The sequence below is a fragment of the Pogoniulus pusillus genome, chromosome 22 (genome assembly GCF_015220805.1).
Source record: "Pogoniulus pusillus isolate bPogPus1 chromosome 22, bPogPus1.pri, whole genome shotgun sequence".
Taxonomy (NCBI): domain Eukaryota; kingdom Metazoa; phylum Chordata; class Aves; order Piciformes; family Lybiidae; genus Pogoniulus; species Pogoniulus pusillus.
The window spans coordinates 4,936,945-4,964,239 of NC_087285.1; the positions used below are offsets into that span (position 1 = coordinate 4,936,945).

A 27,295-nucleotide genomic window follows, 5' to 3' on the forward strand; every position below is an offset into this window, starting at 1 on the left:
TGAATGCTCCCTCCCTGCAGATGCTCAAGGCCAGGTTGGACGAGGCCCTTGAGCAATGTGGGCTAGTGGAAGGTGTCCCTGCCCATGGCAGGGGGGTTGGAACTAGATGATCTCGAAGGTGCCTGCCAACCCAACCCCTTCTATGAATCTGTTCATTTGGTGTTGGCTGGCTTGATAAGTGAGCCTGGCAAGGCAGCAAGCTGAAGTTCCCTGCAGTCCTCTAGAGCAGCAGGTTTCAGACTGAAAGCAGCATTTTGGGCTTATCCCTGTGTCCAACCTCGCTTGAACCTCACACATCTAAATAATTGTCCGCCAGCTTTTCCTGTTACAAACACAGAGGGTTTGTGAAATTGCTTTGCCGTGTGCTCAAAATGGCTTTGATATTTTTAACAGCCTGTCGCTGTGGCAACCGCACCCCATAACAGAGAGGCTTTTCTGCAAGAAGGCAGCTGAGAAATTTGGTTAACAACCAGAAGTAAAGCCATAGCCCAGCAGCTTGTGGTCTTCTCTCCAAAGCAAACAACCAAAGCAACCCCAGAAGGAAGCAGGGTATCCTGGAGCAGCTTGGCCTTGGATTACCAGCTGGAAGGGCACACCCTGCTCACAGGGCTGCAGAGCCTGGCCAGGAGCTTGCACTGTGCCCAAGCTCAAGCTGGTCTCAGCTCTTGCAGTGCTGAATAACCGTGGAGTTCACAAGCATCTCGCCCCGAGATAATTCATCTGGTGGTTGTTTTCATACAGAGAGGTTGAAGGGATTTGATGGTTTGGCTTATGGGCAAGGAAACACGAGTTTTGCTTCTCAGAACTGGATGTCCCCTTTGTGCTTTGCTAAGACAGAAACTGGCAGAACAGGCATTACTTTTTCTTTGACGTTAGGGCTCGCAGCCCTGTTTCCTTGTGTCTCATGACTGAGTGAATCAACACCTAATTAAACAGTCACATGAGGGACAGAGTAAAATGCTGCTCAGGCTCTGAGCTTTGTGAATCTGTGGAGAGTAACTACTTACATCTGTCTTCCTCCTTCTCCAAGGAACCCTGAACAGCTGCAGTTTTGCTGCTTGGGTTTTTTCCAGGGGTAAAAAAGATCACGTAAACCTCGGCTGAAGCAATGCTGTCTGTGCAGATAAATGGGACCTGGGGTGGGGGGGAAGAGAAGGCTTGGAAGTAATGGACAAAGTCTTGGGAAATTGGAGTGATTTGAGACTGTGCTGAGGATGACATAGCTGAAAAGGGCTATCAGGATGATTAAGGGAATAGAACACCTCTGTGAGAAGGAAAGGCTGAGAGCCCTGGGGCTGCTGAGCCTGGAGAAGAGCAGTCTGAGAGGGGATCCGATCTGTGCTCAGCAAGAGCTAAAGGGTGGGGGGCACGGGGATGGGGACAGACTCTTCTCAGTGGTGCTCAGTGATGGGAGAAGGAGCAACAGGCACAAATTGGAACATGAAAAGTTCTATCTGAACAGGTGGCGAAACTTCCTTAATTTAAAGATGCTGGATCCCTGGAGCAGGCTGCCCAGAGAAGTATCCTTCTCTGGAGGGATTCCAAACCCAGCTGGACATTGTGATCCTGGGCAAGCTGCCGTGGGTGCCTCTGCTTTAGCAGGGGAGTTGGACTTGGATGATCTCCTGATGTCCTTTCTTACCGTTCTGTGAAAGCCTGAAGTTGTAGCCCTTGGGCATCTGGCACTGTTGGTAATTGAGCTGAAAATGTGAATGTTGAGCAGGGAAGTTCTGAGTGGTCTAGGGAGGATTCTCGATCTCTTTAATGTTTGTTGTAATACTAAAGTCACAGCACATTGCAAAGGTTCTGTAACAGCTGCTTTCCATCTCCAAGTGGCAGAGACTTGTGTGGACATTTATCAGGCTCCCGTTTATCCCTCAGTCACGAGTGGAGCCACCTTAATCAATTAGATGGATGTGGCCTGCAGCCAAGGAATGCTTCAGTCCCCATGAGCTGCCTGCTCATGCTGGGTGACTTTCACCACCATGGCAATATTTTTTTCCCATTATGAAACTCACAAAACAAGTATTACAGGATGTTTTAATCAGCAGAAGCAGATGGCCACCTCCACCCCGACACGGTGGTGGACTCCCAGGTAGCGAGTGGGATGTGCTGGGCCACGCAGCAGATGGTTGGGTCTGCAGCAGGTGCTGGCACTGGACGTGATGGTGGTGCTTTGGGTGCTCCACGCTGCAGTGCTCCTAGGTTGAAGATACCACCAGAGGTCATCCTGGCCTGCTTGCTGCCAGGCTGAGGGGGGGTGGGGTTTGTGGGGCTGCGCTCAAGCCAGGAGAAGGCAGAGACCTGCTGCCTGCTGGTACCCTAAGCGTAGCATTACCCACCCTGACACAGCTCACAGGTTAAAAAGCATGACATGAAGAAATTGCAGCTGTTGACGTTCTAGTGTGTTAGCCTTTAAAAAGTTCGTTGTTTCTTGATAGATCTACCTGGTAAATAAAAGAAATGCTTATTTGTGGTTAGGTGTTTTATTTGAGCCACAGTGTTGGTGCAGAAATGCCATGGTGTGTCAGGTGTAGCTAGAGTACTCTAGCATTTATTTTTCATGCACTTTGCAGCTTGGTTTTTGCTATGTCTCTTGAAGTAATGCATTGAGTTTTCTCTGTGTAAAAAGAAAAGAGAATTGCCATGGTCCTTACAGTCACTGAGAAGATCAGGAAAATAAATACTGGGAGTCTCAGTACATCAGGGGGTATAAAAGACTCTTCAAGCTGAAGATAAATACAGGGAATTCAATGATTGGCTATTAAAAAAATGAAAATGTTAGGATTCATAGAATGGCTTGGGTCAGAAGGAGCCAAAATCACCTAGTTCCAACCCCCCTGTCATGAGGCACTGGATGAGGTTGCTCATCCAACCTGGGCTTGAACAACTCCAGGGAGGGGGCATCCACAACCTCCCTGGGCAACCTGTTCCAGTGTCTCAGCACCCTCACTGTGAAGCATTCCTTTCTACTGTCTAGTCTGCATCTCCCCTTCTCAAGCAGAGTACTCTTGTGACATCAGAAGTCATTCAAGGGGCTGTTATTATTAATTTTAGAGTTGATATCAGTAGTGGCGATACAGAGATTCCACTGATTCGTCTTTTTCCTGGCAGCAGAGGTTTTTGCCTTCTATCTTATTCTCTTTTCATTCTATCAGCTGTTAATATCCAGTCTTCAAAATAAAAAGCATCAGTTGCCCACTGAGTTACCTCTGCAAACTTTGCAGTTGATGCATGCCTGTGAGTTTGGGTTTGTTCTCACTGGCACTCTGAAGCAGGCACTTTTTTTATCCTATTAGTCATTCCCAGCAGTGGTAGCTCAGACGTGACATAGATGCTGGTTTTCATGAGTGAAATTAGCTTTACTCTGGGCTGGAGCCACTCATGTTTCTCTCATGAATGAGAGGAAATGGCCTGAAATTGTGCCAGGGGAGGTTTAGGATAGAGATGAGGAACAATTTCTTTGCTGCAGGAGTGATCAGGGATTGGCTCAGGCTGCCTGGGGAGGTGGTGGAGTCCCCATCCCTGGAGGTGTTGAAGAAAGGTGTGACTGTGGCACTTGGGGACGTGGTTTAATGGTCATGGTGGGGCTGAGTTGATGGTTGGACTCACTGATCCTAGTGGTGTTTTCCAACCAAAACAATTCAATGATTCTGTGTCTAAGCAGGAGTGGATGCTGCGTGTCACTGAGTGTTGTGTTGTCATTCATGCTTTGGAGAGGGGATGGAAACCAGAAGGGTTGAACAGAAGGATTGTGTGGATTTAAGGACTGAAGAACCTAACAGAAAGGAGGGAACAAAGACTTTCCCCTGCCCCCCAACCTTCCTCAGCCACCTTGGGCAATTCTGCATGACTTGAGAAAATTCTTTATTTCCAGCAACAATTTGTGTGCATCAAAAGCAGCTTCTTTTGGAACTTTTTCCTCCCCAACTTTCCGTTAAACACACACAATACTGAACCTTTTAGACTTGATTTTTAATAGCTGCAGCAGAAGATGATTCTGCTCTGCACAGCCCAGAGCTCACAATAAAATGGCTGTTTGGCAGGGGGAAAATGCCCCCTTGTCTTGCAGTACCAGTTGGTATTATGGAGGTTTGTTCCATCTCTTATTTATAGGAGACTGGAAATGAGATACAAAACAAACACCAATGTTCCAGTAGCTTAGCCATGCATCAGATTTGTCACTTTTCTACTTGGAGGGAGGGAGTATTTAATTTTAAGCATCTTTTATCATGACTTGAAGAGTTACAGCAGTGAAGGCACAGTCAATCTGCTGAGGTCTCAGCATCCATGTTCCTAAAAGGGAGATACTGTTCCATGTCATCTCCTGTAGGAATGCTCCCAGGCAGATACCTAGTTCTGCTGATGCTCCTTTGCACTGCCCATAGATTCCAGTCGTGAGACCTCCTCCTGCTTGGCACACTGCTCTGTATGGAGAGCTTGGAAGCTTTGATTCTCTGGTTCTGTAGGTTTTGAGGTTTTTGTTGTTTGGTTTGGTTTTGTTGCTGGTTGTTCTAATTAATTTTTAATTTTCTTGCTTTGGGTGTTTTGTTTTGTTGTTAACATTGCACTGCCTTCTTTTGGATGCCTGGTTCCTTCTTCACCTCCCTGCCTGTTTCTCTCACTCTTCTCTTATGATTTAAAGGCAAAAAGTTCTTTAAATACAGGGAAAAAAGGATCTCTAAATAAAGAGCTCTTTGCTTTGGTGATGCACTAGGGAGCCCTCCCAGCGTGGCCCGAGTTATCGCAAGAGCAGTCACGTTTACAGCTCTTGAGTCAGTCAAGAGAGGGACTTGCTGCAGAGGGTACAGATATGGATTACAAAGATGCTGAGAGGACTGAAACATCTCTTATGAGGGAAGACTGAGAGAACATGGGAAGGGGTTGTTTAGTTGTAGAATCATAGAATCAGTCAGGGTTGGAAGGGGCCACAAGAATCATCTAGGTCCAACCCCCCTGCCACGGGCAGGGATACCCTGCCCTAGATCAGGCTGCCCACAGCCTTATCCAGCCTGGCCTTAAACACCTCCAGGGATGGGGCCTCAACCACCTCCCTAGGCAACCCATTCCAGCCTCTCACCACTCTCATGGTGAAGAACTTACTCCTCACATCCAGGCTGACTCTCCCCACCTCCAGCTTTGCTCCATTCCCCCTAGTCCTGCCACTCCTTAATATCCTAAAAAGTCCCTCCCCAGCTTTTTTGTAGGCTCCCTTCAGATACTGAAAGGCCACAGTCTGTCTGGAAAAGGGAAGGCTGAGGGGGGGATCTCATCAATGCTTACAGATACTTAAAAGGTGATTATCAGGAGGGTGGGAGCAGGCACTTCTTCAGCAGTGCCCAGTGACAGTACAAGGGGTAGCTGGCACAAACTTGAACCTAGGAAGTTCCATCTAGGCATGAGGAGGAACTTCGTCGTTGAGCCGGCAGTGTGTACATGCAGCCCAGACAGCAGCTGTGTCCTGGGCTGCAGCAAGAGAAGCGTGGCCAGCAGGACAAGGGAGGAGATTCTCCTCCTGCTCTCGAGATACTCTGCTCTCCTCAGACCCCACCTGGAGCACTGTGTGCAGTTCTGAAGCCCTCAACACAAGAAGAACATGGAACTGTTAGAGCGAGTTCAGAGAAGTGCCACAAAGATGCTCAGAGGGCTGCAGCAGGTCTGCTATGAGGACAGGCTACAAGAGCTGGGGCTCTGCAGCCCAGAAAAGAGAAGGCTTTGAGGAGACCTTGGAGTGGCCTCCAGTATCTGAAGGAGACCTACAGGAAGGCTGGGGAGGGACTATTAACAAGGTCTTGTAATGACAGGACAAGGGGTGATAGGTTTAAGCTGGAAGAGGTGAGGTTCACACTAGGTGTTAGGAAAAGGTTCTTTACAGTGAGGGTGGTGAGACACTGGCACAGGTTGCCCAGGGAGGTTGTGGATGCTCCCTCCCTGGAGATGTTCAAAGCCACGTTGGATGAGGCCTTGAGCAACCTGTTCTACTGGGAGGTGTCCCTGCCTATAGCAGGGGGTTGGAACTGAATGATCCTTGAGGACCCTTCCACCCTAAACCATTCTATGATTTTATAATCTCTCTGGAGAGATTCCAAACCAGCCTGGACACCATCCTGTGCAACCTGCTCTAGTTGAACCTACTCCAGGAGGAAACTTGGACTCAATCTCTAGATGTCCCTTCCAAGCTCTACCATTCTGTGAGCCTGTGGAAAGTGCTGCTTTCAATATTTAAGAATCTGGTTTCCTTTAAAGAAACTGAGGTCTAGGGTTTGCAAATCCTACAGGTCTAGCCTTGAGCTCTGTGGTAACAGGTTGGACTTGATGATCTATGAAGTCTCTTCCAACCTTGGTGATACTGTGATCTTACTCATCATTTGGGCTCTTGCTGACCTCTGGCTGGGCTTGTGTTTGAGTGTGCATACCCCTGGTGCCTGCAGGTATGCGTGCGTGTGCTCTGCTTGTGTAGAGGCTTTCTGCTTCTACACTGTCCACTCTTCCTCTCCAGCAGTGAGGAATTCAGTGGAATTTTATTTGCAGTGATAGAAAAATGCACCAAAAGCACATTCTCTGCCAAAGCCTGGCTCAGTTGTAACCCTACCAAGGTGAGTGTTTTGTGGAGAAACGATATCCAAGTATTTCTAGGTGGATGTCAAATCAAACCCTAATTGTTTTTCTCTCTCCTTTTTATTATTTTGGGTCCAGCGTGGCTCCCAGCTCCTACCTGCCTACATTACTAAGCAATAAACATTTCTTGGCTTGCTTGCAGGCTCTTTGTTGTGTGCATTTACAGCACACAGTGAGGGAAGCCTTCCTTCGGGAGAAAGGCTAAAAAAGAAAGCCTCATTAAGGCAGCGGAGAGCAAAACGGAACCATTTCAGTGCTCCTTCAGCTTGTGGTTGGAGCAAACTGTTGTCAGCTCAGTTTAAAATCAGGTGTTTTGTAGCCAAAAGGTGCTTGAGAGCCTTTGCAGCAGTTTTAAATGTTTTCAGAAGTGCTTTTGGTTAAAGGAGCAATGGTTTGAAACTGGAGCAGGGGAGATTCAGGCTGAACATTGTGGGAAAGTTCTGCACAATGAGGGTGGTGAAACACTGGAACAGGTTGTCCAGGGATGTGGTTGAGGCCCCATCTCTGGAGACATTCAAGATCAGACTCGATATGGGAGCCTTATCTAGTTGGAGGTGTTCCTGCTGACTGCAGGGGGTTGGACAAGATGATCTTTCAGGGTCCTTTCCAACACTCTGCAGTCTGTGACCATGAAGGAAATAACTTGTTTTGATGCCATTTTAAGGACTTTTGGTTTATATTTTTATGGCTTACGTGGAAGAAGGAGCTACAGCCCCAGTCTGTTCACTGAGATCTGCACAGAACCCCGTCAGTGGGATGTACTTACTCCTCTGGCCTCTTCAATGTGGCAGGACACTCTCACCCCCATCTTTCCCCTCTGCAGATGGGTAGATGTGCATGGAGGTTGAAATGGCTCTGGAAGGTGATGGGCTAAGGCAGGAGATTCTGGTCACTGTATTTTTTCAACAGAAGTGTTTTTCTGAAGCTGGAGATCGTGACCAGCTTTGTTTCCCAAGTCCCAATTCACACACACAAAAAGAAGCCTCCACCCTTTCAAAGAGATGGAGAGTGCCCTCTTCCCTGCCAGAGCCAGCTTATGCCTAGGTGGTAAACGAGGCACTTCTTTTGGAATTAAAACCATTCTGGTGCAGCCAGAACATCTGATTTCCAATTGTTGAGGACATCCAGATGTTGGTTTACCTATGTTCTAGCTCAGCAAGTAGGATGCTCATACACCTTGGGGAGTAGGGTGATGCATATTTAACCTTAAGCAGTGTTCTCTTGGATGTGGGAAAGGTGACAGTGTGAAACCAACACTGAGTATCTGAAGTCCTCCCTCAAGCAACAAATACTCACTGCTCTAACTAAAGCATTACTTACTCTCTCTTCACTTTGAGTCTGTATTTGAAGAGAAATTCCTTCCAGTATTTTTCCTGGTCAGTTGTTGGATAGAGGCTGGGTCTGCTTTCAAAGCACTTGTCTTTAATGCGCATCAGGTTACCCTGAGGTAGAAGGGAAACTTTAGATGTTACCCCTGAAAATAAATGTTTACATAATACATGGGACTGAACTTCTCACCATCACATGCCTAAGGAAAAAAAAAAGGTCACTTTTGACATCAGTAACCTTTAGGGAGGGATGCGTTTGCCACACAGGTAGAGAAAGTTACTGTGCACAGCACATTCCTTTCACTGGGTCAGGAAGGTAGGAGAGGTCAAATGTTGGTGCTTACTACTCTCAAGGCTTGGAATTTTAAGCTCTAAAGGCAAGATCTGATTTTAAGGCATGAATTCCAATGCTCAGTTCTGCTCATGTGAGTAATTCCATTGAATCTCCAGGTCCCAGTCACGTATAATAAGCCAATTCTAGAAACATACCTCTGTGTGGGGTCAGGACTCCTCATTTCTAAATGAGGAATTCCCTGCAAAACATTCATGGTCACAAAATAGAATGGTTTGGGATTGGGAACCAAGTAGATATCTCTTGGTTTTACTGTGTTTGCATCCAAGCACTTGCCCAGCACCAAGCTTAAAAATACTGCCTTTCTGCAAGCCAGCAGCAACGCTGCTGTTGTGGGAATAGATTCAGGATTTCTTCCTGAACTTAATCCAAGACATGTCTAGTAGAAGAGGGAGTTTGGTGTTCTCCAGTGGGATCCATCTCAGAAAGGAAAACATCATCAATGTCATTGGATTGTTGGGTTTTGGAGCCAGAGCATCCATGCTGTGATAAAAGGGAATCGTTGCCAGCCCTAAGCTTTGTGTTGTAGAGTGCAACAGGAGAGCCTGATGAGAAATGGATTTTTGCTGCCCTTGCATATGAAATATTGGCCAAACCTGGAGGTTTTCAGACATTGAAAAGAAACCATAAATTGGAGTAGGACTTACAGTGTCATGGCCTCTGCCTTTCTGCGTTCCTTGAGTTTGGTCCAAAGATAACACAAAATGAGCTGTGAATGGTTAGTCTCACATATGCCTGTGACAAGGTTTGATGGCTTTTAACATGCATTGCTCTTTCAGATGCCTGGTTCTTCCTTCCTTTTGGTACTAAAAGGGAAGGCTGAGGGGGGAATCTCATCAATACTTATAAATGCACAAAGGGTGGGTGTCAGGAAGATGGGACCAGGCTTTTTGCTGTGCAGCCCAGTGACAGGACAAGGGGTAATGGGCGCAGACAGGAACATAAGAAGTTCCACTTAAATATGAGGAGGAGCTTCTTTAATTTTAAGGGTGGTGGGGTACTAGAACAGGCTGTCCGGAGAGGTGCTGGAGTCTCCATCTCTAGAGACATTCAAGTATGTTCCTGTGTGACCTTCTTTAGGGGAACCTGCCCTGGCAAGGGGCTTGGACTCCATCTCCAGAGGTCTCTTCCAACCCCTTCTGTTGTGTGATTCTTCTCATCCCAGCCCATCTCTCTCACTTCTCCCCCACAATTAAAAGGAAAAAAAAAAAAGTTATTAAATGGAGGGGGAAAAAAAAAAGAAGGATAAAAGTTCTTTCACTGGTGAGCTCTTTGCTCTGGAGATGCAGGAAGGAGCCTTCCTGGTGCAGTCCAGGTTATCACACGAGCAACCATGTTTACAGCTCAGGAGTGGGTCAGGATTTCTTCGTGGCCATGGTTTCACCTCCTTCCCCCCGCTCAGCCCCTTCTATATCGCCATCCAATTGTCTCGCTCATTCCTGATGCTTCCCTTGCAACAGTAAGGAGCCCTCCCGGGGCACACAGAGCTTTCTTTGTTGGCCGCGGAGCCGATGGGGAGGGGGAGCGGCCGCCGCGATGCGCCGAGCGGAGCTGGCTTCGCTCAGCCGTGCAGCCCAGACCCAGGCGCGGGCACCTCTGCCCGCTGCTCCTGCCCAGCAAGCCTGCAGCCGAGCCCCTGGAGAGTTAAAGCTTGCCAGGCCCGTGTGCGGGTGGTGGAATGGTGCGCAGGGGTCGGCGCGGGGATGGCGGCTCCAGGTGGCACTGCTGACAGCTGGGTCACATGATGGCTGTCAGCGCCGGCTCCGCCGCCCGCCGGCTCTGCCGCCCGCTGCCGCCGCTCGCCCGGGCTCCGGCGCAGGCATCCCGCCGCTCCCAGGAATGTGAAGGCTGGGGGTGCAGGCTGGAAGGAGGCCGCCTTGCCTCGCACACACACCACCCACCTCCCCCCTTTCTTCTTCTCGTCCGAGCAGGCTGAATTCCCGACGGTCGCGGCTCGTGGAGGTGGCACAGGACGGCGGCCACAGTTGCCAGGGGACTTGAGTCATGAGACTCAACTCCGATCGCGTTGGCTAAAGGAGGAGGAGGATAGATGGGACTGACATGAACGCTCCGGCGGCTGCCAAAGCAGCACTTAGCTTTGGGATGAATTAGATCGATCTTCTCCGCAGCGCAGAGACAAAGGAGCGGGGCTGGCGGGCGGTGTGGCTCCTCCGGCAGAATGGAGGGGCAGCATTTGGGTTATGGAACTCCCGGGCGCTGCCAAGGCAGCCCGCTGCAAACGCCTCGTTTGTGCTTCGGCAGACTGCTGGCTTTAAGGTGGTTTTGGTGATCCCGTTGCTAGGATTAAGCCTTCTTTTGCATTGCAGCATGGAGAGCCTTTTGTTTGAGTTAAATTCAGACCTCTTGATATGTCACCTGACAGTCTTGTGGTTTTGGATGAATATGGCTCATTGCTATTATTAACCTGAGTTGGCAGCCGGGCACAACAGGAGTTTAGAGGGATTTTGGAAAGTGGAACTGCTCGGGGGACAAAGATGCTTCCCAGGTACGGTCACTGCACAGTTCTTGAGGTGGTTTTGTCAATTTGAAAGCTTAATATTTGCACCGTGATAAAAATCCTCTTTTCCAGAGATGTGAAGCTTTTAGAGGTTTGACAGTTCTGCTTTTCTTCCTCTTTTAATTACATCCTAAATGACACAAACGTGTGGTTTTCATCCTGAAGTGGCTTTATCTGGTACAGTTTTGCACAAGGAAGTGCAGTCTGCTTGAATCCTGTCAAATGTGCTCCGTGCTGGTGAATTTAACTGAGAGGAGCTGTGGGGTTTGTTAAAACAGGGATTTCAGAACAGCACAGAGCTTCTGCATGTGCATATCACAGAATATGTGCATGTATTTGGAGGGAGGGGTGTGTGTGTGTGCATATATATACGTATATATGCTTAAATCAGCCCAAAGCTAAGCAGGTACTTTTTGGAAATGGCATACCTGAAACAGTCCCAAAAATACTCTCTGAAATTCCTAATTCTGAAGCTGTGGAAATTGCAAAGTTACTCAGCGTGCTTTAAACAAAACCTTCCAGCCTACTTATTTTAACTATCACCCTCCAGACTGTGATTAATGTGCTGGCTAGACTGCACCTAACCTCTAGATTTTACAGGGGGTTTGGTTTTTTTGCTGGTGGAAAGGCATCTGGCTCATGTGTTAGCCTTTGGAGTATAAACCAGGTATCTTAATGACAGTCAAGTGACTTGGTAGAAGGGAGGGGGGGAAAAATGCAAACAAACTCAAGGCAGCTTCATATACAGTTAAAGAATTGGACAGAGCCAAGGACTTTGGAAGCCAAGTGAAGTTTAGGTCCAAGTTTATTATACTGAATGTGAAATATCTGGCTGCCTGTGTGCGGAGTGTGTGAGATGTGCTTAGTGTCAGCAGCAGAACTTTCCTGGAGCTCAAGCAGTGCAGCTATTCAAGGTGAGGATTGCTAAGCTGGTAAAGGAACGAGAGAGATTTATAGAAGTAGCATGGAGTTGACCTCTGCAGTGCTGCAGAGCCTGTGGCTGTGTTACCTTTCTCCAAGAGAAGAAAGGAGGATGGCTTGGATTTCTTGGTTTTGACAGAAACGTGCTTTCCTGGTGCTAAACCTGGGAAATGGAACTGCTGGAAGCAGTCACCCCTCATGGGAGGCTGGTGGAGGTGGCCCACCAGCTCCCCAGAGTACAGCTCCTCTGAGCTTTGTGAAACCCCAGCTGAGGTCAGAGAGGAGAGGGCAGCATTGCCCAGAGCACTGGAAAAGCTGCTTCGCAATCTATCATCACAGGCTCCCTCCATGGCCTTGGCAAAGTCTCCAACTCCAGCTTTCTCTGCAGAATCAGCACTCTCACAACCCTGGCGTGACCTCAGTCCCTGTAAAGACAATTATCTTGCAAAAATTAGTCTAAGTATAGACCCCGTGATTTCTCTAGTTTAGGGATCTTCTTCCTCCTCACAGTCTGATGGTCACATTATGTCACCAGCACTTCAGTGGGATCTCTCACTGAAAATGCCAACTTTGCACACTGGCAGTACAGCCTGGCTTGTCCTTGTCATGTGAATCCTGACAAAGATCTTTTGTGTTTCAGGTGTTAATATTAAAAAGATAAATCACCTGCCCCGTGTCTCTATGACAAAAGCCAATGGATGACTGGAAGCATCATTATCATGAAGCATTGCTGGTTTTATTGCTTCCAAATTAGTTGTGCTCTTTCAGAATGTTCTGCAGAGCTGTCTGTCTCCAACAATGGTCAAGGCATGAGAGAATTATTCAATTGCAGTACAAAGGTGTTAAAACATATATAATGCCAGCCCAATCTGTCCTAGATACTCAATTTCTCTTCTGTCTTTTCAAAGGCAAAAGAAGAAACTATCCATTAACAGGTAATATAAGTACACGGAGGAATTTGGGCAGGAGAAGGGAATCTCTTGTTGGAAAAGGCAACTCAGTCAGGGCTGAGAGGTGTGTGATGTGATGACTGGGCAAGCACCATTTTCCTTCTGCTTCTCATCACCCTTTTCCAAAGGCTCCACGGAATGCTAAGTTACTCCTGGGCTGTATGTGTACAGGTGAGCGGAGCAGAGACTCTACACCTTAGTGGAACATGGAGATAATCTGCTTCAGAAATATCCCAGTGGAACAGTCTCCTATCTACAGCATAACCTCTTCAGGACAGGGACAGTCTCTGTCCAACACTCATGTAAAAGCTGACTGGCCCAAAGCACCACCACCACAACAGTAACAGCTGAGAAGTATCACCTGCAAGAGCAGGAGATAAGCCCTGAGCATCCCTGGGCCTCTGTTCTGAGGCTGATCTCGCAGGAGCGGAGGGAGATGTTTCCTTCCATGTGAAGCCTCATGAGGAAGGCATGGGCCAGGTGGACCTGCCGCCTGCTCTGCCCTGGCTGTTGTCAGGCTTTAAAAAGGTGCTAACATGAAAACCACGCAGAACAGATAAGCCAGCACCAACTATAAATATCATTTGCGTAGATGCATTTAAAAATAGTTGGGAGTGATTCATCAGCAGGCAGTTTTTATAACTCGGGGTAACATGATGTAGGAAAACAATAGTTTGACTGATAGCTTCAACTTAACTTTTCCAGGGGTTAGTCATCTCAGGGTTTTGAGCCACTTCACTCCTCAGCAAGCTCTTTTACACTTCCTACCTGCTTCAGGTCCAGAGAGGTTGTGGTGTCTCCTTCTCTAGAGGCTTTTAAGACCCGCCTGGATGCATTCCTCTGTGACCTGCCCTAGGTCATCCTGCTGTGGCAGTAGGGTAGGACTCAACCTCCAGAGGTCCCTTCTGACTCCTACCGTTCTAAGATTCTGTGATCAGTTGCTTCCACGGCTTTTCTTCAAGGCCTCTTAAATATCTGTGTTAATTATTAACACATCATCAGATACTATCTAAGATGTGTTAATATGGAATGCCTTTAAAAGTAGGGTCTGAGGCAAGAGGAAAAACAGTGTTAAACTTTAATGTCGTGAAGTGCTGATTGTGTTGTAGTGGAAGCGAGGGGGGATTGGGAAATGCAGACTTGGGGCTTTTTAGGCTGGAAAAGAGCAAACTGAGGGGGATCTCACCAGTGCTGATCAACACTTAAAGGGTGGGTGTCAGGAGAGTGGGGCCAGCCTTTTTTCAGTGGTGCCTGGTGGTAGGATAAGGGGTAAGGGGCACAAGATTGAATATAAGAAGTTCCATCTGAACCTGAGGAGCAACTTCTTTTAAGAGTGCTGGAGCACTGGAACAGGCTGCCCAGAGGGGTAGTGGAGTCTCTATCTGGAGACATTCAAAACCCACCTGGACGTGTTCCTGTGCAGCCTCCTCCTTACTCTGGCAGGGAGGTTGGACTCAATGATCTCCAGAGGTGCCTTCCATCCCCTTCTGTTCTGTCAGTCTGTGGATGTATTTGCTTCCAATTCCAGGGAAGAGTCTTGTGTTTTAGTTAGTCGAGTGCTAATGGAGGATCTCTGTCTCTCCTTTCATCTACTGACACTTGCAGAGTCTAAAATGCTGATTTAAAGTCCTTCAGTTGTCTCTCGGTGAGGAAAGTCTCTTAGCAGTACTAAGCCTCAGCTACATGAGAAAATCCATCCTCAGAGAGCATCTGGAATTCTGGATTGCTGTGCAGCTTGCAGTACGGGTGTCTGGAAGCATATAATAGGTCTGGAAATGAGAACAAGAAATAAGGTAAAAAAAGGCAGGAAAATAGAACAGGTGGAAGAAGAGAAGAGCTGAACAACAGTGGGGCTTAAGAGTGGATGTGTATTAAAAATCATTTTTGAGGACTTGATTTCATTATTATTAGTTTCTAGTAACGTCATCATTATTCATGTGGAAGTTTTTGCCTTTCTACCCCCAAAATCCCTTTCATTTGTACTTGTGTTGGAATCCAAACAGGGAGTGTTGGACCAGATGATTTCCAGCAGTCTCTTCCAGCCCAAACCGGGCTGTGACTGTGTGAGGTCTGGTTTTATGTGCTTTGTTTCTGAAATACTCCCTCCCAGCATTTATACATCAACGATTTCTGCCCCGTTCTCTTCATACAAGTGTTTCTGGACAGCTCAATCTCGAGGAATCACTGTGGTGTCCTCCTCAGAAATAATTTTCTTTAGCCCTGTTTTTTCCAACTATGTGGCAAAGACACAAACCACATCCACTGATGAAAAGATTGTTGGGGGTTTTCTTGTTGGTGGTTTTTACCTCTGTTTGTTTGTTTTGTTCTGGGTTTCATTTTGTAGGGCTTTTAATTATTGTTGTTGTTATTATTGCTATTGATATTATTGTTGTGATTGGCAACTTCAGCTTCAAGGAATGATCAAAGAGTGGTAGATAATACTGTGATACTGTGATAGGTCAGGCAGGAGAAAGTCCTCATTAAGAGACCTGTCATTTCCAGGGAGATGAAGACTCACCTTTCATTAATACAGCTGAGAACACCTGATTCTACCTTTTCAAGTTTTCCTCTTAAGAATCTCCAGAAAGCATCAGTTAAATGTCAAAGTTAGCTTCCATTTATAAACAGAACTAATTATATTCAGGAGATCTAGGTCAGTTTTCATCTAGCTGAAGAGCAGAGCTGCAGCGTTGCTCTGCTACGTTTGCTCTGAGAACGTGCCCTGTGTGTTTCACGCAGGAATTGGTACACTTGAGGGGGGATCATCTGTCCAGATACCAAGCTTAGTGGTATTTTAAAGCTCCTTGGTGTCTTGCTCCCCCCAGTAAAATGTGCCTGACGGGGAGATGGGGGTGGGGAGGAGTGAGTTGGAGGTGCCAGTCTGCTTCTGTTTACTGTCTATCTAAATGAACTTTCCCCCAGCTCTCTTCAAGTTTCTTCTGCTTTGGGAAGTGGCCTTGCTTTTGCCAGGGAATGTTTCTGGGAGGCTGAAATGTGCTTAAGGACTCTATTATGTAAGGCAGATAACGCTTCTTTGGAATTATCACCAATTGTGATGGATAGTATCTTCTAAAGGCCTGTCTAGAGAAAGGTAAAATGTCATGTGAAGAAGCCGAGCAGTAAACAAGCTCCTGTTACCTTGATCAAATATGTTTCCGAATGCAGCGAGCTTTATATTTAGCTTTCTCTCCTCTTAGTGTGTAATCTGCTCTTGGAGCTTTTTATAAGTAGACTTCTCTAAGATCTGGAACAGCTCCTGCCCTTCTTTGCCAGTAATTTCAAAGTCAAATATCAGAGGTACTAGGTAGCAGAAGGCAAGCTTTGGGGCTGAGCGTGCAGGAATTCAGATGGGTTGTGAGAGTGGAACAAGCACCAGCAGTTTGTTGCTGTTGTCACAGGCTGTGTCTTTATAGGAAGCACAGTGGCCAGGCCAAAGGAGTTTGCACACTTCTGTTGATTTCATTTAGATATAAGGAGGTGGTTCCTCCAGGAAGCCAGTTTTGTCCAGCAGTCTCACTTGCCTCCTCACCTCTAGCCAGAGTTAGGCTCTTATGAGTAGCAGTCCCCAGCTTAGGTACCTTTGAGCCTTGTGCCAACGCTCCACATATGCATCAAACAGCATAGATTTTGTTCTCATGCATTTCCTACAGTGCTAGATGGGTGTCATTAGCAGAGCCCCTGGTAAATGCCTGTCACTGTGCTTGGCTTTTGGTAGAGAACTTGCTCAGTTTGCTCTATGTGTGGGCAGAGAATCACAGAATCATTTGGGCTGGAAAAAAAATGTTTAAGAATATTGAGTCCAGCTGTTAACCCAGCACTGCCAGGTCACCACTAAGCCACGTCCCTCAGCACCACATCTATGTGGCTTTGAAACACTTCCAGGGATGGGGACTGTGGTGCAGCGCAGCCTGGGCCAGGCCCACCCCTCCCTGGATAATGCTTGGCTTTTTGATGCCCGAATGCAGAAGGTGTGCAGCTCTTTCTCCCCCAAATCTAGACATCAAGTTATTTCAGTTTCATGTTGCTCAAGGTGCTTTGTTGTAATAAGTTCCTTTTGACACTTGTTTCACACCCTTTTCTCTGCAGCTTCTGGTTTTCTCTGCTGTTGCTAAATTGTGGGGCTGAGTGGATTAGGAAACTGATTTCCTCTCTTAAGGGACCAAGTCAACTGCGCTTTGATGCTTAGCTTCACCTCGCTGGGACTGTGCTAGTTGTAAACCCTGTGAATCTGTGTTGGATGGTCTTAAAAGCTTCTGACAGGTAACCATGGCTTTGGTGATCAAATTGATTCTCTGCTGTGACCTGTTACAGAAGCTGTTATGTTGCAAACCACCATTAGGCTACTGATGGCATGAAGTGTGGACACATAGAAGGAAACCTTTTGGTTGGTGAATTAGAGAGACAGAGAAGAGGTAAAGTTACCATAGTCTTGGAGTCTATCATGTCAGGTTTACTTTAATCCATATTATCAGAGAATCATAGACTGCTTTGGATAGGAAGGGCTCTTCAAGAGAGTTTCACTCTCCTGCAGTAAGTGGAGGCATCTTCAACTAGATCAGCTCAAAGCCATGTGTAGCCTGGCTTTGTTGCTTCTGGGTGCTCCTTCCTGTAAACTGGGAGTTTCCATCCTTCATTAATGGCTGGAAAGTTCCAGGACTTTGTTACTGACTTCTTGGAGTTTCATGCTAATGCTACTTGCCTAGAAGCCAAGGATAAGGAAGATAGAATGTCACTTGATCTAGGAAATGGCTTGTAACTAGCTGAAAGATGATTCCTCTTGGTTTAATGGATAGAGCAGGCATCTTGTTTCTGATCTTCCAAGAATGGAGAAGGTATGGGTGAAAATAGATTCCCAAGCCCATGGGCAACAGTGCTTGCTGGGCTTTAAAGTGATGGCTGCCTTTTTCAAGTGGAAATTCAATAAGAGGATGGGTACAGAGCACTCCTAAAGACAAGATCCCTTCATGAGTGCAAAGGCAGAAATTCAAAGGCAGAAACTCCCCTATGAGGAGAGGCTGAGGGACCTGGGGCTTTTTGATCTGGTAAAGAGAGACTTAGAGGGGACCTAATCAATGTTTATAAATATCTGAGGGCTGGGGGTTTAGAGAGAGAGAACACAAACTCTTCTCAGTTGTGCCCTGTGATAGCACAAGGGTTAATAGGTATAAAGTTACAGCACAGGGAGTTCCACCTCAACGTGAAGAAGAACTTTACTGTAAGGGTAACAGAGTACTAGCACAGGCTGCCCAGAGAAGTTGAGGAGTCTCCTTCTCTGGAAACTTTCAAGTCCTGTCTGGATGTGTTCCTCTGTGACCTGAGTTAGATTCTCTGGTCCTGCTCTGGCAGGGGGTTTGGATTTGATGACCTATGGAGGTCCCTTCCAACCCCTAACATCCTGTGATCATTACTTAAGGGAGAGACCAGTGGGAATTTCATAGAATCATGGAATCAACCAGGTTGGAAGTGACCTCCAAGATCATCCAGTCCAACCTATCCCCCAGCCCTATCCAGTCAACTAGACCATGGCACTAAGTGCCTCATCCAGTCTTTTCTTGAAGACCTCCAGGGATGGTGCCTCCACCACCTCCCTGGGCAGCCCATTCCAATGCCAATAACTCTCTCTGACAACAGCTTCCTCCTAACATCCAGACTAGACCTTCCCCTGGCACAACTTGGGACTGTGTCCCTTTGTTCTGTTTCTGAGTGCCTGGCAGAAGAGCTCAGCCCCACTTGGCTACAGCCTCCCTTCAGGTAGTTGTAGAGAGCAATGAGCTCTGCCCTGAGCCTCCTCTGCTGCAGGCTGCACTCCCTCAGCCTCTCCTCACAGGGCTGTGCCCCAGGCTCCTCCCCAGCCTTGCTGCCCTTCTCTGGACACCTTCCAGCACCTCAACATCTCCCTTGAATTGAGGAGCCCAGAACTGGACACAGGACTCAAGATGTGGCCCCTACCAGTGCTGCATACAAGGGAAGAATAACTTCCCTTGTCCTCTCGGTCACACTGCTCTTTTTTTTATACCTTTGTTTATTTTATTTATTTATTATTTATACCTTTTTTTGCCCCCTCCCTCTTCTTCTGAATTGTGAAGTTTCCAAGTTATGCCTTTGAACATAAAAGCTGAGTCCTGTGACTTTGCTTTCCAGAAGCTGGATGAAAACATGAACCATCACAAGACAGAGGACAGGAGCTAGCAGGGCCGTGCACATCATTGTATATGGTTGTCATGGATCACTGGTAGTGGTGCCAGTGAAATTTGCCAAGTGGAGGGGAAAGAGGAAAACAAAAGGCACGGCTCTGGCTGCAGGATCAAAGGGCTTGCTGCAGTGGCATTGCATCTGCGCTCCACTTGAATAAAGTCATATATACAAATGATGGAGACAGAGCAGTGCCGTGAAGGGCTGCGGTTAACTGATCCTTCTGCTCTTTTCTTTTCTCATTGCAGCTGGCCTCTGCCAGAGTTTGACCCGAGTCAGATCCGCCTGATTGTGTACCAGGACTGCGAGAGGAGAGGACGCAATGTCTTGTTCGACTCCAGCGCCAAGAGGAAACTCGAGGACGTTTCGGTGTCGGTGAGCACCCTCCTGACTGTCTTGGGTTCTAATTCAAATTCCCAGAGACTCTACCAAATTTCACAGTATCACAGTATCATCAGGGTTGGAAGAGACCTCACAGATCATCAAGTCCAACCCTTTACCACACAGCTAAAGGCTAGACCATGGCACCAAGTGCCACGTCCAACCTTGCCTTGAAGTGCCCCAGGGACGGCGACTCCACCACCTCCCCAGGCAGCCCATTCTAGTGTCCAATGACTCTCTCAGTGAAGAACTTTCTCCTCACCTCCAGCCTAAATTTCCCCTGGTGCAGCCTGAGAGAAGAGAGCAACCTCCTCCTGGCCACAACCACCCCTCAGGTAGTTGTAGACAGCAATAAGGTCACCCCTGAGCCTCCTCTTCTCCAGGCTAACCAATCCCAGCTCCCTCAGCCTCTCCTCATAGGGCTGTGCTCAAGGCCTCTCCCCAGCCTCGTTGCCCTTCTCTGGACACACTCAAGCATCTCAATGTCCCTCCTAAACTGGGGGGCCCAGAACTGAACACAGTACTCAAGGTGTGGTCTAAGCAGTGCAGAGTCCAGGGGCAGAATGACCTCCCTGCTCCTGCTGACCACACCATTCCTGATGCAGGCCAGGATGCCACTGGCTCTCTTGGCCACCTGGGCACACTGCTGGCTCATGTTCAGGCGGGTATTGATCAGTACCCCCAGATCCCTCTCTGTCTGGCTGCTCTCAGCCACTCCGACCCCAGCCTGTATCTCTCCATGGGGTTGCTGTGGCCAAAGTGCAGCACCCTGCACTTGGAGCTATTGAACCCCATCCCCTTGGACTCTGCCCATCTGTCCAGGTGGTCAAGGTCCCTCTGCAGAGCCCTTCTGCCTTCCAACTCAGTCACATCTGCCCCCAGCTTAGTGTCATCTGCAAACTTGCTGATGACTGACTCCATGCCCTCATCCAGATCATCTATGAAGATGTTAAAGAGGATGGGGCCCAGCACTGATCCCTGAGGGGCACCACTAGTGACAGCTGCCAGCTGGATGTGGCACCATTCACCACCACTCTCTGGGTCCGGCCCTCCAGCCAGTTCCTAACCCAGCACAGAGTGTTGCCATCCAAGCCATGGGCTGACATGGCAACACTCTGTGCTGGGTTAGACTCAGTAACAATTTGTAGAGTGCCCTCCCCTCTTCCCCTTTCTTTCCCAAAGGAAGGGATTAGATATAGGGAGAGAGAGAGATAAGCACACCCGAATAAATCAATCTCACTTGATTTGGAAGTTAAAAGGAAAAGTTTAACAACAACTTAGAAAGGTATTGGGGGTAGGGAAGTTTACAAAGGATAGGGAAGGGAAAATAGCAAAATACAAAAGGTATAAATACAACCCGAGTGGTGTGATGGTGGCTTTGTCTGCCACGTGGTGTGCTGGTGTGCAGGCAGAGATGTGTAGAGTGAGGTGTGTGGTGAGAGAGAGAGGGGGGAACAGGCAGCCCCTCTTTTTTATAGGACAGGAAGTGGGGGGAGTGGGCTAACCATCACCTGGTGGTGTGACCCACCCCGGGGGAGGAGTCAAGACCCCCAGGGTCAGGTTCAGGGTTAGTCCCCCTGGAGTGTTAACCCTATACACTGACTTAGGTGATGTAGGCTCTGGGCTTGGAAATGGCAAGGCTGAGGCAGCCCAAACGTTCTGGTTTATTCACAGTACTGTTTAAGTGTTGGTTATATGCAGAGCTACAGAATTTAATGGCTGAGGGATCTGGGGTTGTTCAGCCTGGAGAAAAGGAGGCTGAGGGGAGACCTTCTGGCTCTCGGCAACCCTCTGAAAGGAGGTTGGAGTGAGGTGAGAGTTGGTCTCCTCTTCAGAGTAACAAGCAACAGGACAAGAAGAAATGGCCTCAGGTTGCACCAGGGGAGGTTTGGGTTGACTATCAGAAGAAACTTCTTCACTCAAAGGGTTCTTAAGGACTGGTTCCCCAGGGAGGTGGTTGAATTCCTATCCCTGGAGGTGTTTCAAAGAGGCAGAGATGTGCTGCTGAGGGACAAGGTTTAGCCCCAGACTGGGTGGCGTTAGAGAATGACTGGGAGTAGATGATATTAAAGGTCTTTTCAACCAAAACAGTTCTGTGGTTCCATATTTAAATGCCTGTTAAGTTGCACATTACTCAGGCTTCAGTGCTTTTACTCATGAGAGCTTTAAATGCTGCAGTGGTCTCTCTGTTCATGGGCTCATCTGCTTTCTGATCTTTCAAAGAGAAGGACTCCTTCCTGGGGCTGCAGTGCTGGTGGGGCCGAGGCAGGATGTAAATGGGTATTTGAGGATGTGCTTTTATGCCATGGTGGGATCTACATTCTCAGTCAGAAGCTCCTCCCAGCCCTGTGTCTTCCTGTGTCCTGTTTGGTTAGCTTTTGCCACTCAGTTCTGTGCTGTGATGACAGTTGTTTCACACCAAGTGCCTTGAAAACTCTGTTTTCCCTTTTGCTGTGGTCTGTGTGGTAATCTATTAATTGAAACTGTAATGGATGCAGTTAAAAGAGGATACTTCCTTCTGAACTCTCTGACCAGAGGATTAATTTCTGGCCACAGTGCTATTGTAAGTGGTTGTGTGAGAGTGGACAACTTATTTCACTGCCTTGAGCTTCTTTTTCACCATCTCTAAAAACTCTTGCAAAACATTTCAAGTTCTGCAAGCAGAAAGCACTGTGAGAGCAGACATTTAGGATCCCAGCTGCTGTTTTACCCATAGGACTTACTAAGTTCTGTAAGCAGGAATACACAAACCAGCATTACCCCTAAGCCCTGGTGTTCATGTTGGGTGTTGGAGTACAGCCAGAAGAGTCTTCATCCAGCACTGTAGACTCTGAGTGCTGCCAGCCTGATGCTTCTCTTCATGGAGAATCTTAGAATCATAGAGTGTCAGGGGCTGGGGAAGGACCAGGAAGTCCTGGTAGACAAGTTCACCATGAGCCAGCAATGTGCTCTTGTGCCAAGAAGGCCAGTGGTCTCCTGGGGTGTGTTACAAGAGTGTGGCCAGCAGGTCCAAGGAGGTTCTTTTGCCCCTCTACTCTCTGTTAGTGAGGCCACAGCTGCAGTACTGGAGCTAATTCTGGGCTTTACAGTTCAAGAGAGACAGGGAACTCTACCAGAGAGAGTTCAGGAAAGGCTGAAAAGATGCTGAGAGGCCTGAAGCATCTCTGTGTGGAGCAAAGGTTGAGAGCCCTGGGACTGAGAGCCTAGAGAAGAGCAGCCCCAGAGAGGTTCTGAGCAATGCTCAGCAAGAGCTAAGGGGTGCCCAGTGACAGAACAAGGGGCAATGGGAGCAAGCACAAAAGGAATTCTACCTAACATAAAGAAAACCAACTTAGGCCTGAGGGTGCTGAAGCCCTGGAACAGGTTGCCCACAGGGGTTGTGGACTCTCCTCTGGAGAGATTCCAAACCTACCTGGACATTGTGATGCTGGGCAAGCTGCTGTGGGTGTTCTGCTTTAGCAGGAAAGTTGGACTGGGTGATGTGCAGAAGTCCCTTCCAGCCCCCACCATATTGGTATTCTGGGGTCTTGGTGCTAAGCACTTCCTATGTCTACATATCTTCACTTCTAACATCAGTTTGTGTCTTACCAGTCACTGACTTGGAGGCTTCTCCATCACTTACTCCAACATTCTTATGGCCATGGCTCATGATCCCAATTTCCTAGCTCTTTTTGAGGAGTTTCTGCAGTAAAAGAAGTTTCACAGACTGCATTTTGAACAAAATACTTCTTTCCCTTTAATTTTAACTCATTAGAATGGCTTTAGAATCTTTTAAGTTCCTCTTCTTCTAGGTGTTCTTGCCAGGAAAATAGTTTTTTAAAGACAAGAGATCTTCAGAAGTGGTTTATTTTCATAAATTGCTGGCTGTGCTTATTACTATTACACCATTAATTATAAAGTATTACTTCATAAATGAAAAAGAAGTTGTACAGGATGAATCTCCCTTGGCCATATCACAATTGATTTATTGAAAGCCTAAAAGCTCTGCAAGACAGATCTGTTCTTCCAGAGTGAGCTTGCAAACTTCACAGTTTTGGTTTATTCCAGGAAGATCATTGACTGTGGCAGCTCAACAGCAGCAGAGTAAATGGCTGATAATGAAGCCAGTCTGATTCCATGTAAATCTCTCCTTTATCTCCTTTGCTAAGGCAGAGGGGAATATTCACCAGCTGTGAAATGGGTGGGTGAGATTGGTGGAGGAAAACTGTTCCTAGGGTGTGAAAAATGGCCAAGACTCATCTCCAGTAACTTGATACAGCTCCTCTATTTCTTGTGGCACTCCTAGGGTCATGGAGTGGTTAGGGCTGGAAGGGACTTTTAAAGGTCATCTAGCCAAGCCCTCCTGCAGGCAGCAGGGACATCTGCAACTAGAGCAGGTTGCTCAGAGCTCCAAATAACCTGACCTGCAGTGGTTCCAGGGACTGGGCATCTCCCACCTCTAGAGCAACCTGGAGCAGGGTCTCAGCATCCTCAGTGTTAAAAAAAATTCCTCCTCTCCAGTTTGAATCTCCCTCTTTTAGTTTAAACCATCACCCCTTGTCCTGTCACAACAGACCCTGTTGTTAAAAAGTCTGACCCCAGCTTTCTTAAAGTACTGAAAGGCCACAATGAGGTCTCCCTGGAGCCTTCTCCAGGCTACGCATCCCAACTCTCTTAGCCTGTCCTTGTAGGAGCATTGCTTCAGCACTCTGATCCTTGTTGTGCCTCTCTGTTAGCAGACTTTGAGAGCCAATACATGGAGGCGTTCCCTTGCCATGCTGTCTGGCTTCTGCAGCACTCATGGCAAGGAGAACTTCCCTCCCAGAACAAAGGTGTGCGAGAGCAGGATGGTGCTGCAGGTAAGGAGGTGCAGGAGAGCCCTGGGCTCAGCGTGCTGGGGGCTCACCGGCCACGTCCCAGGCGTTGTTCAGTTTTCCTGCTCTTCATCACCGTTTCCATTAGCACAGACACGCCCTGCCCTACACAAAGGCAGATCTTGGCTCTAAGCACATTCCAGGGCACTCTTGCCCTTTCGCAGCAAGCCGTGTGTGGGCTGGGCACTCTCCCTTCTGAAAGGGAATCTGTTCAGCACCCCCGAAAGCCGGCAGCAGCCCCGAGGTGTGAGTCCCCTTCCCGCTGGCAGCACACACACAGGTTACACACACCTCACTCTGCACACGTCTGGAGCACACTTAGCAAGAGGAGGGCTTAGAGGGCAGAATGAGCTTCTTACAAACAAAGCTAACAAGTCTGTGAGATTGTCCAAGTTTGTTTTGTTCACAGCTTCCACTGGGTTGGAAGGGAGCCTCAAAGGTCATCTTGGCCAACCCCCTGCAGTCAGCAGGAACACCTCCAACTAGAGCAGGCTGCCCAGGGCCACAACTCTGATCTTGAATGTCTTCAGGGACAGGGCCTCAACCATATCTCTGGGCAACCTGTTTCAGTGTCTCACGAGCCTCATAGTGCAGAACTTCCTCCTGAGAGGTTGAGGGAGCTGGGGGTGTGCAGCCTGCAGAAGAGGAGGCTCAGGGCAGAGCTCATTGCTGTCTACAACTACCTGAAGGGAGGCTGTAGCCAGGTGGGGTTGGGCTCTTCTCCCAGGCACCCAGCAACAGAACAAGGGGACACAGTCTCAAGCTGTGCCAAGGGAGGTCTAGGCTGGCTGTTAGGAGGAAGTTGTTGGCAGAGAGAGTGATTGGCATTGGAATGGGCTGCCCAGGGAGGTGGTGGAGTGGCCGTGCCTGGAGGTGTTTGAGAGAAGCCTGGCTGGGGCACTTAGTGCCATGGTCTGGTTGACTGGATAGGGCTGGGTGCTAGGTTGGACTGGATGAGCTTGGAGCTCTCTTCCAACTTGGTTGATTCTGTGATTCTAAATCTAAGCTACTCCAGTTTCAAACCATTGCTCCTTGCCCTATTGCTATAGGCCTTTCTAAACAGTCCCTCTCCAGCCTTCCTGCAGCCCACTTCAGGTACTGAAATGTTGCTTTAAGGTCTCCCTGGAGCCTTCTTTTCTCTAGGCTGATCAGCCCAAACTCATCCAGCCTGTCCCCATAGCAGAGGTGGTCCAGTTCTCTGACTGACTTTGTGGCCTCCTCTGGACCCACTGCAGCAGATCTATATCTCTCTTGTGTTGGGGGCCCCAGAGCTGTACACAGTACTCTCCAGGTGAGGTCTCACCAGAGTTTCAGAATCACCTCTCTCAACCTGCTGGCCACACTTATTTATTATGTGAGATAAATGAAGTGTAAAGCATTATTGTAAGAGATTCTGAGACAAAGGTTGCACTAATCAGGAGAAAAATGGCAAGAGTTGCTGGTCCACAGAAATTACAACCACTTTCCATGCACTTAATGAGAGGAGACTGTGCTGCAATGTACAGTTCTGTAAGCTCCTAAAAGAACACTGTCATGGTTCATTCCTATTTTTCAGCCTACATGGACTGATGAAGAGTGTTTCTTAAGAATTATGGGTTGGGCATCATGACAGAGTGAGAAGCAGCTTGGGTGATGTCTCTCAAGGAGGCTGCAGTTGGAGCAAATGATGGGGACAATCTTCTTAGCAGGGCCTGTTGTGCCAGCAGAAGGGCTGATGGTTTGAAACTAGAAGAGGGAGATTTACTTCAGACAGAAGGGAGAAGTTCTTCATTATGGTGATACACTATCCCAGGTTGCCCAGAGAGGCAGTGGATGCCCCATCCCTGGAACCACTGCAGGTCAGGTTGTTTGGAGCTCTAGTTGCAGATGTTCCTGCTGGCTGCGGGGTGGGTGGAGCAGGTGACCTTGGAAGGTCCATTCCAACTCAGATCATTCTATGATTCCATGAGTAAGCACTGAGAAGGCTGTAGAAACTTCTGCTCTATTTGGCTGCTTGACATTTTCTGGGCTACTACACCACAGAACGTGACCAGTTGCAACCTGTTGTGTTGCTGCTTCCTCCAGGTTCTGCATCCCCCTTTCCCTCCCCATCCCATCTCCTAACAGGTTTTATACCTCTGGATTTGCAAAGAAAGCAGAGGAGAGTTTGCAGGGAGCCCTAGCAGAGGCCAGACTGTTCTGGTTGAAGTCTAATCAGCCTAATGCAGAGGACCCAGAGAGTTTTGGTTTGCTTTATGTTGCTGTGCTCTTCAGGTCCCGTTTGCTGTTGCTTGTGAGATGTGAAGGCAATTATCATTTAACAGCTGAATGCCTGCAGCAAGGTGAGCTCCACGTTGCTCTGCTTTATATAGCTCATCTCTGCAGATGTCAAGAGTTATGTGTGATGGGCCAAGGTTGAACATAGCTCAGTCACTGGAATTACACAGAAGCATGGAAAGGTAGGGGTTGGAAGTGACCTCTGGAGATCATCCAGTCCAACCCCCCTGGCTAAGGCAGGTTCACCTCAATAAGGTCACACAGGAACGCGTCCAGTTGGGCTTTGAGTGTCTGCAGAGATGGAGACTCCACCACCTCTCTAGGCAGCCTGCTCCAGTGCTCCATCAGCCTTAAAGAAGTTCCTCCTTATGTTTAGATGGAATTCTCTAAGGGAAGACTTGGTTATAAAATTTAAGGATCATCCAAGCAAAGTTTTCCAGACACAGATGCTTCATGACATAAAACAGTAGGCTCCAACTTTCTGATGAGTGCAAACTGCAGAGTTAGTGCTCACACCAAGCTGGGTTCTAATTATTAAAGCATTACTAGCTTCATATTATCCACGAGGACAATGTGACTACAACACAAATAAGAATTGTGTGTTCCCATTGGATATTAAATCAGCCTCTTTGTGCCTTCAGTAAAGCTCAGTATTGGCTGAACAAGAACTTTGGGAGACAGAGGCAGACAGAAGGCAGCTCAGAATTTGCAGTGTGACCATTAAGACATTTCAGTTTTGCAGGAGGTGTGATGTTTTCCCTGGGTCTTGCTAGAGTTAAAGTTGGTGAGCAGAGCCAAGAGGCAGCAGCCTGGTGACTGAGAGGGCTGGCAGCTGCTCCAGTGGGAATGTTGGCCAAGGGCTGTGTCAGGCGCTTCCACCAAGGCCGGCAGCAGATCTGCCTTAGGCAGCTGTGGGCACTTGGCGT

The 27,295-nt window shown here is 48.0% G+C and overlaps 1 protein-coding gene across 4 annotated transcripts in view; it reads left to right on the forward strand.

Moving 5' to 3' along the window:
* FNIP1 (folliculin interacting protein 1) overlaps positions 1-27,295 on the forward strand; it is a 90,231-nt gene that overhangs the window by 17,885 nt on the left and 45,051 nt on the right. For 2 of the 4 annotated variants that reach the window (XM_064161541.1, XM_064161544.1), the window contains exon 2: positions 19,128-19,254. In XM_064161541.1, the coding sequence (XP_064017611.1) occupies positions 19,128-19,254 (127 nt within the window). Of the gene's footprint in view, positions 1-10,019; positions 10,805-19,127; positions 19,255-27,295 lie in introns of those variants that run through there. The other 2 variants (XM_064161543.1, XM_064161542.1) reach the window with 2 other exon arrangements.